The sequence below is a fragment of the Mustela erminea genome, chromosome 1 (genome assembly GCF_009829155.1).
Source record: "Mustela erminea isolate mMusErm1 chromosome 1, mMusErm1.Pri, whole genome shotgun sequence".
In the NCBI taxonomy this organism is placed as follows: Eukaryota; Metazoa; Chordata; class Mammalia; order Carnivora; family Mustelidae; genus Mustela; species Mustela erminea.
This window is the reverse complement of record NC_045614.1, coordinates 171,776,439-171,789,250: the sequence shown is the minus strand read 5'-3', so window position 1 is coordinate 171,789,250 and position 12,812 is coordinate 171,776,439. Positions and strand designations below refer to the sequence as shown.

At 37.1% G+C, this 12,812-nt stretch overlaps 2 protein-coding genes across 38 annotated transcripts in view; one reads left to right on the top strand and one right to left on the bottom strand.

Moving 5' to 3' along the window:
• The window catches only part of ABI3BP (ABI family member 3 binding protein), a 256,296-nt gene that overhangs the window by 17,298 nt on the left and 226,186 nt on the right, over window positions 1-12,812 (bottom strand). For all 36 annotated transcript variants that reach the window (XM_032350780.1, XM_032350494.1, XM_032350563.1 and 33 more), the window contains 2 exons: window positions 11,977-12,186; window positions 6,578-6,686 (listed from right to left, as the gene is read on the bottom strand). In XM_032350780.1, coding sequence (XP_032206671.1) covers window positions 6,578-6,686; window positions 11,977-12,186 — 319 coding nt within the window. The remainder of the gene's footprint in view (window positions 1-6,577; window positions 6,687-11,976; window positions 12,187-12,812) is intronic.
• TFG (trafficking from ER to golgi regulator) overlaps window positions 1-12,812 on the top strand; it is an 84,520-nt gene that overhangs the window by 50,923 nt on the left and 20,785 nt on the right. The window contains exons 8-9 of one of the 2 annotated variants that reach the window (XM_032350844.1): window positions 8,059-8,102; window positions 11,211-11,471. In XM_032350844.1, the coding sequence (XP_032206735.1) occupies window positions 8,059-8,102; window positions 11,211-11,420 (254 nt within the window). In that variant the 3' untranslated portion in view covers window positions 11,421-11,471. Of the gene's footprint in view, window positions 1-8,058; window positions 8,103-11,210; window positions 11,472-12,812 lie in introns of those variants that run through there. The other variant, XM_032350834.1, reaches the window with a different exon arrangement.

Genomic DNA, 12,812 nt, shown 5'->3' with positions numbered 1-12,812 from the left:
AAAGTCTCAAAGTTCAAGCAACCTGCCTTTTTTATATAAAAAAAGCCACCCTGTACCTGCTTATTGGTCTGAGTGGTTTGGTTAGCTAATTTTACCCCGAGGTAGCCTTGAAATATTTGAGCCCTTGTCAGGTAAAGCTTCAGTCAGGGGGAAAGAAATGGAAAAGTGGAATATGAAAAAATGAGTGACAGGCACTCCAATAAGGAATGAGAAATCCAATCAATCAGTTCTCCAGGCACTTCTGGACACCTGACTCATGTAGACCTTGTATTGACCTGGGAATACAGATAAGGAGCAAAAGGGCAGAGCTGCAAGGACATTTATTGGAGGATAAAACAAGTTCTGATCAGGGACAGAGGGCAGAGGGGCAAGGCATCAGTAGCCATCAGGTATCATCAACCAGCTGCCCAGTATGTCCTCAGGGACATTCCTGTATCTCCCATTTCTACAGGAACAAGAAATTCCAGATCTGGGCTGCACTCCAAGTCTATAGTGTTACAGTACATTTTTGGCACCCCCCCCCCCCACTAAGGAATTCTAAGTGAAAAGTAATGAAAATAATATATTTATGTGAATGAATAATTGCTCTCTTTATAGACTAGTGAAGTTCCATGCTCTTAGCTCTACTTCTGCCAGGAGAAAATTTGCAAAACTAAGCAATCCCCTAAATTTCTTTCTTTCTTAATGATGAAGCAATTGTCCTACTACCCACACCTACAAGGAAACTCAGAGCCTAATGCTCTGTTAGTTTATTTTATTCTTTTCTATAAAACCCATGAGAAAAGATGTAGAAAATTAATACGGAATCTGCAGAGGCCGGAATTTCTCAAAAATACTGTGAATAAGAGCATAATGGCTATTCCACATGCCTGCTTTGTTCAGCCAGAGTTAGAGTTTATGAGAAGTTGCTGCCTCTATTCCAGTTTACTTTTAGCGCCAAGATTTTATTAAATCAAACAACACAAACGGTCGCCCCAAACTGTCTTTGCTTGTCAGCTATAGGAAACTTCAGTATGTTTTAGTTTTAGAGGAAGAACTGTTCCCCAGAAACCTCCCAGGCTACAGAGGACAGAAGCACATGAATATGTTAAGTGAAATTGATTTATATCTTAATCACCAGACAGAATACATTTTCCATAGGAAATTGCTGGGCCACATGTATATCTGGCACACACAATGGATTCTTTAGCTTTTTAGTCAAGTTAGGATAGAAGGGCTCATGTGAAGAGATTATGGGCTGTTTTTTTTTTTCTTCTTTTTTTTCTATATAGCGATTGTGTGTGTCCATCTATATTGTCCAACCTGTTCATCAGGAAGAACCTAGCTTATCAATGGATTGTCCAAATGTGTGCTAGAAACAGTTTGCCTGAAAACCAATTACGGACCACAGATATAAACTCAAAGAAAAATGGTTCATCAGGATAATTAAGCTTGTTGTAAGACTTAACCTAGATTTGGGGTTTATTTTCAGTTCCAGTTTCCCACTGATTCTGTGATGTCTTTGGATATGATAAGACTGCATCATTTTAGAAGCAAGAGAGACTTTGAGATCAATTAGTTACTTCATCCTTCCGGTCCCCTTAAGCAGGGGTACAAGACTTATTGTTGGACAGATACTTGATCAGTCCTTCTGTTCACAGAACTAAAAATAATCATAGTGGTCTAACCACCAGGTGGTTGGCTGCAGATAGGAGAGGCTCTTCTTTGTATTTTTCTTTTTCTTTCAGCCCGGCAAGAGCCACACATTGAGGTTTCATGGGGGAAATAAATGGAAAATAAACATTGGGGAGTAGGCTATTTGGGTACTGATTTAGCATATTGATATTTTCTTAGTATTTTAGGGCTAGGGGGTGAGAGAGGAGTCCTGAAAAGAAAGAGAAGGAGATGTGGCACCGCAGTGCACCTTTGTCAGCTCATCTCTCCTGCTGCACCTGACTAAACTCCACCCCATGGCCCCTCTTCCCATGCAAAGTTATGACCAAAGCTCACAGGAGCTGCAAGCATTTCTTGGCTAGTCTGGGGAAGTCCCTCCTGTGTCCCCTTTGGAACTGCAACCAAGTGCCCCAGAACAGCCACGGAGCTCCACTCTCTAACAGAGACATCTTGCACCAGGTATGCAGCCCTCCAGACTCTCCTGCAGCAAGATAGTCATTGGCTGGTCCCTCCCTGTGTGTATCTTTTGAGCTTCTATGGAGGAGATAAGAACCTGGCTATGTCGTTAACAACAGGCGGGGAGGAGATAGGCATACACGGTGAGAAAAGGTAACAAGAGTCCACTGTACTTCTGGTTCTAGACCACTTGGCATTTTTAACCTAACAGCCCTGGAGATCTATTTTCTCTGCATTGATTCTTTTCGGTTAAATGTTCTGTGGCCAAGCTCTACTCCTCCCTTTCCAGGGTATATTAAAGGGTGGGCCAGTAATTATCACCTTATTTTAGATCTCACGTTTTTCAGTCGAGACAAATGATGGAAAATGATAGTGAAATAAATTATATACCTGTGTTTCCTGGAATTGGAACACAGCTACTGTAATTCTTTCAAAAGTTATTATCTCCTAGTTTTCCAGATAGGGAATTCCAGAGCCTCATGGAGGGCTGGCAGCCGTGGTGGTGGATTTTAACAACTATAATTTAGTTTGTCTGTTGGGGATGTAATTTTCCCTGAGCAGTGAAATGTGACTAAAGTCATTCTGTATAGGTAATAAAAACCAGCTGGGGGCTGCGTCCTGTACATACTTCCTCTTTATTTTATAGCGTGTCTCTTATTAGCATTAATCTTGGATCATGGTTGGGGCTGAAAAAAAATAATGGAAAGATACCTTGCCTTCAGAACACAAGATAGTATGGAAAAAGCTTGCATTAAAAAAAAAAAAAGAAAAAGCCAACCAACCTATATTTGGCACTCACAATTTTATTAATTTGACTCTAACCCTGTCAGTAGTAAGTCAGAGGACTACTTGTAATTCACCCAAGTCATACACATGGCCTTGATCTGAACGAACAATACTGTTGGTACTCTTTCTTTCTTTGCCAGTTTGCCCTGTTCAGTTATATCCTTTATCACCAAGGTCTAGTCTCGAGTATTCTGTGAGGCTTTCCCTCCTTTAAATTGCAGGACTTCAGGGTAGGTTCTCTGTGACCTTTTATGCTGTCTTACCATGCTTTCCCATTGTTTCATGGGTGGTACTTTTGTTTCCCCAGGTGCTTCTAGGCTTCAGAAATCTCAAATTAAATGACAGAATTCAACTTCACTTTATTCTTCCTTAGCTCATTATTTTGATTAATAGGGGTTTCAACGCATAATATTTCAGCTGAGAACAGTTTTTTGCCTATTAAATAAACACATTAATTTCTAGCCTACCTTGAAGATAGCACAGAATGCATTCCCACTCGCTGGGGACTGGGATCTGCTGAACTACTTGGTCACCACAAAGTTCCACAAACTGTAGACTAAACAGTTTTCATCAGAGCACCTTTATATCCATGTGTATCATATCTGTCACCAGTGAGGAAATGTTTTCAAACTGCTAATATACAACCTTTAAATCATGATCCATCAGGGACTATTAGCACAGTCCTGGTCAGATCATAGCTATGAATACTGAAAGTCCTTTTTTTCTTTTTAAATAATATGAATGGATTTCATTCAATCATATCAAACTCTAAAAATAATGTAAAATAAGGCAAATAGAAACACTGAGTGGCCCCACATTTATGGCATCTGGCAAAACTTGGCATGGGATTCTGATTTCAGGGATTCCAAAACTTAATATTATTTTTTTTCTTAGACACAAGTCCAGAAAGAGCCTCCTTTGGGCTTTGCTTGTCTTGAGATTTGGGTAGTTGTAGGAGTCCCTGCTTAGAAGGTCCATCAGGCCTTTATCAGGACAGGAGTAACAAGCAAGACACATACCTTAGGGCGGGGTGAAAGGGGCAAGGCTATAAACTCCAGAAACAATTAGCATAAGTCCTACAACAACTATTACCAGAAGCTAGACATAAACTCCAGGACTCATTAGTCCTGTAATTTCAGAATGAAATACAGCTTAGCCCAGAGGTACTTTTCTCTCCTATGTACCTCTTTGGCCAATTAGGCAAGATGCCAAAACGGCACTCTTGCAAGACATTAACTAAAAGTTTTTGTTCGATTAATTCTACCAAATGTTACTCATTATAAGTTGCTTTAGTATCAAAAGTGATTATTCCATCTAAATCAAAATCATAACAATACTAAAATGAAACTTGTAGCAAGCCATTCCCAGTTACCATCTTTCTGGGTGTCCCCATCTATTGACCAAGTTTCCTCATCTAGCACAGAAGGCCCTCCATAGCCTCACCTCCACCTCTTGGTGCTTTTACTGCCTCCGTCTACTTTTCACCCCTTTCACTGGTGAAAGTAGCTGACTCTTCCCTGCACACAACCATGCCATTTGGCCTCTGCATGGACATAAACTATTCTCTCTGGTATTTCTTTTCCCTCCTACAGTTACCCAGCTAACTCCTTCCTATACATTCTTCAAGCCTCAGCCCAGTTGTCACCTACTCCAGGAAGACTTCCTAACTTCTCCAGACTTTGTAAAGTGCCACCCACTCTGGACTTCCCTTGCAACTTGTATATGTTTTTACCAGAACTCTCACCGCTTTGTATAGAATAATCAGTTACTAATTATCGGTTACTACCCCACTTCCTCAAGCTTCTCAAGGGCAGGCACCACATTTATTCATGTTTGTAGTCACAATACCAACCACACTGTTGGCACTTGACAAATGTTAGCTGAATGGAAACATAAATCTTTTATAAGCAAGTCAGGCTTAAAAATGTCACTGAAAAAATTATTTTCTACTTCTGATCATGACTAATAGGTGAACTCTGAGAAGATTTGAGGATTGCCTAATTCAGAAAAGGAACACAATGAACATTTAGAAATTAGATGCTTTTCAAAATGGTTTTCAATGTATTAAATGGAATAAAAAGCAAGAAACTGTAAAACATCTACATTCTATAAGCCCAAATCCACCTATTAAAAAGGCCAAATTAAATAACTTCTTTTTTACTCTTTTCTTAAAATAATTATGTTAAAAATAGTTTCTCTCTCTCTGTTAATTTCCCTAAGGAAACAGAACCAAGATCATCAAATGGGCTTTTACTAAAATACATGCTTATTTTGGCTAACTTATAGCCTTTAAAAAATTAGCAGTTGTAAAATTTTCCATATTACAGCTTAAAATAGAGAACGTTAAAGAAAAAAATGCTTGTGGAAAGTATTATATTTGCAGTATAAGACTACAGTTTATACACAGCAAACCTTCTAGAATGAACTAGATGCTTCTCTTTTTCCTGAAAACATTAAAAGAGGTTCTTTGTTATCAGAACTAAAAAGGCTCTTTTGTGTGTCATATTCAATACCTGATTCAATTTAATCAACTGATGACAATGAGAGATATAAGTAAAATTTATGAAGAAATTTCTAATGCTACTGTTCCAGTCTTTGCCTCTGCTGATTTTTTAAATGCCAAGAAACTTTATCAAGCTATGAAATATTCAATCTGGAAAAACTCCTGATTGTGTCTTTCTGAAAAGTGATCTGGTTTGCTTGGCTTACTATAACTTAAGATGTGAGAATGTTTTCATTTTAACTGAATGCATAGATAGCTTATCAAACAGTGTTCTGGAGTTTGAGAAAGGAAACTGATTTTCCAGAGAGTGATATTTAGTCCCAAAATGAGTTTAGTACATTGTCTTTATTAAGGAAATTCTTGGCTGTATCATTCGAGAACCTCCTTGGACAGTAAATTTGATGATTTATCCATGTAAAACAAAACAAAACAACACAAAACAAAAAAACCCTTCTCTATTACATATCTAGAAGTGTGTAAGGCCCTTATTTTTCTTGCAATACAATGAGCTGATAAAATATTGGGTGTTTTATATTTCAAAAGAAATGACAAAACCACACAATAATATAAACAACCTGGTATGAATGTGTAATAGGAGATGCCAAGAAAAGTTGTTTACTGTATTGTTAATATTATATATTTCTGTTTTCAAAAATTGATTCTCATTTGTTTGTGATAAAAAGATCCCCAAAGCAAAGGACTGCTATGCCTGGGAATGGTCTGTAGTTATTTGAAGCATTATCTATCAAAAACTTTCATCTATATCTGTTACATAGCTTTTCTTTCCTTGCTCTCCTCTTGTCAACATGGCAGCCAAATTCTTGTTTTCAAATCGAATTTACAACATACACACTCCAGTTGTGTCTGGTCTACAAAACTTTCCTTCTCTGAATTTTGGTACTTAATTATCAACATTTGGTATTAACGATCTTCTATTTTTCAATGTTCTCACCTAGCGTGCTAACTTACAAGACCACCTCGTCAGCTCTTGTGTCCCCACCAATAACTTGCGTATTTGCAAAACATGATTTTAGAGGTATATACTGCTATGCACAGTAAGCCAAAGAATGAAATGCAAACTAGACTGTCCCGTAAGACAAAGACGGATGATGTCGTTTCATTCCTTTGTTAGGACTTTTGCACTCTCACAATTCACCTATAATAGCACAGGTGGCTTACCTTGTATCTGGTTTTAGATTTTCTACCGTGGAGAAGGTTTGATTTGTAATTTGAACAGACTCGTTCTTCCCACTGAATGACCCATTTTCTCTGGATATAACTTCATATTCTGAAAAGTGAAAAAGCCAACAAATACTTGTCTTTACATCCTGGCTGATTTCATTATTCTTAAGGCAAACAGCATCATAAAGTCACTCTCATAAAAGTGAGCAATTTAGCCTGCAGTCCTTGAGGCGTACTGATTTTACACATTAGCAATTCCCAGATGGGGATGGTCAGTGGATGATGAAGGTCCCAAAGCATTTTGGGAGTTGCTCATTGGCCATTTCTGCTTTCCCTTTACTGGAACATGAAGGCCTGCTAACTATGAAGACTGATAACACTCCCGTGGTAGCTTTGAACTGGTTGCCAATGATGTTGCTAGGCAAATCAGTTGGTCTGCTCTTGTTGGAATGCTCAGTATAAGGAAAGCACTGTATGAGAAGTGGTACTTGAGTAGAAGCCATGTTTTCTTCTGTATGGAGCTTTATTATATAGCTGGGGAAAAGGCCACTGCATTCATAGTGCTGTTACCAAAAAACTTTGGGTTTAAAAATCATGCAGCAAATAACAGTTAACCAAATAATGAATGACAGTTTATTATTTTGAACTACAGAATTATGGGATTTTTGTACCTACTGCTTATGTAAGTTATAAAAATTTTATACCTATTGCTTACATATGCTTTCTAGATAATTATCCTTTTAAAAAAATTATGACCTTTAAATTTGCATAGAGATCTCCATAAATCTCACTTAGAGACATGTTTCTATGAACTTGCAGGACTAATCAAGAGAAAGACTTTCAGATTAAGAACATAATTGATAAAGTTGTTAGTTGGTTTTCCCTGCCCTCGGTTGGGGTTTAGTTTAATGTATGTGACAAGATCATGCAGATCTTGTCAAAACTCAAAAAACTTTAAACAGGTTTTTAAACTTGTTTAAAAACTCAAAAAACAAACAACAACAACAAACCCCACTCCAGATACACAAGTCAGCCATCAGGGAAAGTGGGAAGGCTGTGAAGGAGGTGGCGGGTCACTAGGGATTTCTGCTATTAGCACTGAGACCAAAGATGGGAGATGGAGGCTGGAAATAAGACGAACATTATGAAAGACTCGGGAAGACATAATCAATTTCAATTTGGGAAGGAGTTTTAATGGTATATTTTAAAAATCAAAAAAGGAGGATAGCTCTTTCTAATAATTTCGTATGACCATCCTTCCAAAAATTCACAAAATTAAACTAGAAGACAATGGCCATTGTACTGGACACATTAACAGAGCTACCAAAGGACTTATAGCTAGTATTTGGTATTCCTTTCTCAGACTCTTCTATTCCCAATCCATCTCTCAGCTGGCTCTTTGTTCTTACAGAGGGTGGAAAGGGAGGGAAGGGTAGGGCCCTGAATTCAAATATATCCATTTTATATCTTTTTCTCAGCTGTGAAGCAATATTTACTAGAAAAAGATGGGAGTAATCAAAATGTAAGTAAAATTGATCTTTTTAAAAATGGAAACTGCTCGTTGGATACACGTTTAGATGTGTTTCTGATACAAAGGACCCAAAACACTCATGACTTTTCTATTAAAGGGCATGGGGCAGGCTAGTTAGTTCCCTCCTGGGAAAAAAAAAAAAAAGGGAGATGCTATGACGCAATGAAAAGAAACAGACCAAGTCACTTGCCTTGATCTCAGTCTGTTTTTTCATCTATAAAATGTCAATAAGATCTCTTCATAGTATTGTTTGTGGGGATTAAATTAGGAATATATGCAAAGTGCTTAATAGTATTTTGCATGTTTTTTTTCAACAGATGGTACCTATTATTGCTATTGCTTTTATTATCCCTGAGCTGTGTTTTGATACAAAAACCTGAAAGATACAAAAGTTGGAAAGATGCCAATTGGAAAGATTCAAGTGCTTCTTAGTCACCCAAAGAAAAAATTATATCACACTCCAGTTGACTATGCATGAAAGCAACCACTTTCAAAAAACATCTTAGGCTTAGGATACTTCTCATTGACTGTGTAATATTCTTTTTAAGATTACCCCAGGCTCTTAGTACTAGAAATTCTTACCACATATCTTCTCTAATTTTCTTTTGACTCATTTTGTTTTAAAAGATTTTATTTATTTACTTGACAGAGATAGAGAGAGAGAGAGAGAGAGAGAGAGAGAACACAAACAAGGGGAGTGGCAGGTCGAGGGAAGGGAGAAGTAGCCTCTCTGATGTGAGGCTTGATTCCAGAACCCTGAGATCATGACCTGAGCCAAAGGCAGATGCTTAATTGACTGAGCCACCCAGGCACTCCTCTTTTGACTCATTTTTAAATGCTTATTTAATACTATTTTTATCCTGAAAGATCCAAGTTTTCAAAATGGATATAGAATTTACCTTCATAAAAATACATTTAGAATTTCTCTCAGAATTCTGGCTTTTGAATGTACTTTCTTGGGTTTTGTAATGAAGGTTTACAAAATCTTCATTTGCAATGCTTTAAAGCAATCATAACTCTTTTGTAAGTCCACCAACACCATAAAAATGGAATATTAATGTTTGGAATATTAATGTTTAGAATGAATATCTATAGCCATATTCTGAGTATATTTCAGAAGGCAAAGATAACCACTTAGTATGTGTCCATATTTCTTACTTTAAAATATGGAAAAAATTAAAATATGGGATTTATAAATTCCTTAACAGTAAAGACATAAAGTATGTATAAAAAACTAGCACTGAATAATTGGTATTTTATCCCCTCAGAGGGTATTACTGTCCTATTAACAGAAAATTTACTTAACAGAAAAAATCCCATTTATTATAAAGATTGGAAAATTAGAGTCTGGCCATGAAAACAGAGCATGAAAATAATAATGGTGACACTGTTCTTACCAGTCCTACTAATGCTGCTACTGACAAACATTAATTTAACAGCTTCTGACTCATGGCACACATTTACATTGTTTAATTTTATCCTCATCGGGGGAGCATGATGGCTCAGTTGGTTAGGCATCCAACTCCTGGTTTTGGCTCAGGTCATGATCTTAGGGTTGTGTGATTGAGCCCCCAATTGGGCTTCATGCTCAGCAGAGAGTCTGCTTGAGATTCTTCCCTACTGCTCACCCACCCCCCTACACTCTCCCTCCCCTCTGCTCCTCCCCCAGCTCAAGCTCTCTCCCTAAAATAAATAAATAAATAAATAAATAAAACCTTTAAAAAAGATTCTCTCTCTCCTTCTGCCCTTTCCTCCTCCCTCTCTAAAAAATTATCCTCATAAGTTGATAACAGTGGGAATTATTATTGTTATTACAAATAAGGAAACTAAAGCAAAGAGGTTAATTGCATACTCAATTTGCATATATAGAGCACAGCCAGTCTGGGACTTAAATCTATGTTGCTATGCTCTTGGCATATCACAAAGCACCACGTCATAACTAACTTAAAGGACCCAGGTTATGACCAATTTCTTAGGTGTATCTATTTTTACCTTAATGTAGAAGGGACATGTAGAAGCAACCAAATTTGGATGTTATTTATTAGAGGTAATACATTCCTGTCAATTAAAAGACAGATTACTGACAGAAGCCAACTCAGGGAATAAAGAATATGTTTCACTCTCTTTTTGCAATTGTTCTCAATCCTTTCTTATGAAACAATTTCCAGTGATTTGAGAGAATTAACCTCTGCATTACCTGATCTGCTGGTTTCTAAAAGATTACATTTGAAATCAATTGGTATTTAATAAAATAATAAAACACTAAAAATAAACAGTGCAAAAAAGTAGAATAGACTGTTAGGATATATGGTCCAACATTTAAATATACACTAGGTTATAATTAAATATGGACTTATTTCCATCTAGAAAATATTGCAGCTAAAGAGATATAGTCCATTTCCATGAAAATTGTTATCATTAAGTCCAGTATCTTATGAAGGATCTTAAGCAGCCCATTAACATTTAGTAACAATGTTACAAATGTAATTGGTTAGATAGAGAAAGTACACCCTATTCATTATTTTTTGGAGATTACAAGTTTCTACAATGAAAAAAAAAGTTACATGATGAACCAGAAAGGAAAATCCTTTTGCTTTTAAAAAGTTAAATCAGATATTGAGACACCAAAGGGAATATGTATTAGATGTATTGGATTACTAGATATATTAACAAATTCCACCTTGAAGTCCCACATCTTTAAGACTAATGAAATTTTATGGTTTCTATGGTTCTATAATAACTAAGTTTCAGTCTGTCATGAGAAATCCTTATTAGTATACTACATGAATTGGGAATTTTGACTTTTTGATCCATGAGATAGTCAATACTCAAGAGATTGTTTTTTAGATATTGGGATGGTAGCGCCTACTGGCATAGTCCCAAGTGAAGAAGCAGGACTAGGCAAATCCCCAGGAAATATGAGCAATGGCTGATTCTTTCTCAAAACAAAGGCAAGGCCTTTATGAAAAATGAAATTCACAAAATATGGTTAAATAAAAAAAGCCCAGTTAAGCAAAATAGGCTGTTTCAGCAAAAGTTTCCCAGACCAAACAGTTTTGTCTGAGGAGAAATAACTGCTGTTTTCTTCTTTATTCACAGAAAACTTGTCAGATGCTGAATCTCCCACTCCCCACTTGCCCTATGTACTTTCCTTTCTCCATCCTGACAGCCTCTCAGTGGGGCCCTCTAGACCCTGTCTACCTGTCCAAGCATAGTAGGACATGGACGGCAGGAGCTCTGTATAATCCCCCTATTGGGTATATTCCTCTAGCTGATTCAGCCTCTTCATCTTTTCTCCCTCCTCTCTAGTTTGACTAACCTGTTCACTATGAAGAAATAAATTCCCATATAATAAATTCAAATAATGACTCCCTTCTTATTTTTCACAGTCACTTTTAGAGGGATTAGGTGAGTGATAGCAGAACTAAAATTTTCTGAGGTGAGCAGAAAAATGACCAGGATTAGAATTCTAAAAAAAATTTCTCCTAAAATAACTGAATAACTTTCAACCCACTGGGAACTTCTAGGTCAATCTAGGAATTAGTTTTGTGAAATGCAAACTGGTGTAAATATCATCAGCACCGCCAACTTCTATGTCTTTTGTTGTTTTCTTGATAATGGAAAGATCAGATCTATCTTTATACCATGAAAAAGAGTTCTGAGGGGAGATGGAAGGAATGCAACCTAAAGAGATTAAATGAACAGAAAGCCCATAATGAGGACATAGATGATCTTTTCCCATCATATGACACTTCTGGCAATACAGCTCTGCTACAACTCACTACACCTGAGATATACCTTATAGGACATAGTTTGACCCAGGTACCACATTCACATATCAATGCTTCCCACCAAAGTATCTTACCAGTGACGGTATCATTTAGTGGCTTATCCCAGTCCAGGATGACAAATGAGGGACACCCTTCCACAGTGACCACAGTGAGGTTGGTAGGTGGGTTCTGCGGTGGGCTGGTGGCATTCCCTTCAGTAGCATCCTCTTTGGGGAACCGTTTGACAGAATCAGTGATGGAGCAGGGCCTGTTTTCAGGTTTTTGGATGTATCGCACATGAGGACCTAAGAGAGAAAGGACTCTGACATTTAGCCTTGTTTGAGCGTGTACTAAAGGTGGAGGTAAACTCAAATCTATTTATCTGTATTAAGACATTCGGTCTCACATTATAAACAGATAGATGAAGGCAGTGCTCTGCATTGTTCAAACTTGTGAAAATTTAGAATTCCTGTCTCTGAGAAACATGATTTAGATGTTGTAGCTGGTTTAATTTTCTAAATAGGTTTAACTTATGCTAATATCCAAAAGTAATTTGGTCCCCCGAGCACGTTTTAAATTGCATAATTTATGGGGCAGTGGAAAGAGTACTTGAGAGGGTGTTGCTTTAGAAGTGGTGAATAATTAGCCCTACACTAAACAGAGTTCTGGTCTAACCTAGTAAACCTTAAAAGCCAGACTCAAAAGGGTCAAGTGGTTTCAAGTAATTTAAATATGTCCAGGATGAAATTCAAGAATACTTTAGATTAAAAAAAAAAAAATCCAGCACATCAACGTAAAATAACAGGAAAATAATACCCATAATGAGGAGAAAAATAAACTGTGGAAATCAATCTAGAACTTGCATGGATGTTAGTCATCAAACAAGGACAATAAAAACATTATTATCACTATAATGTATGTGATAAAAAAA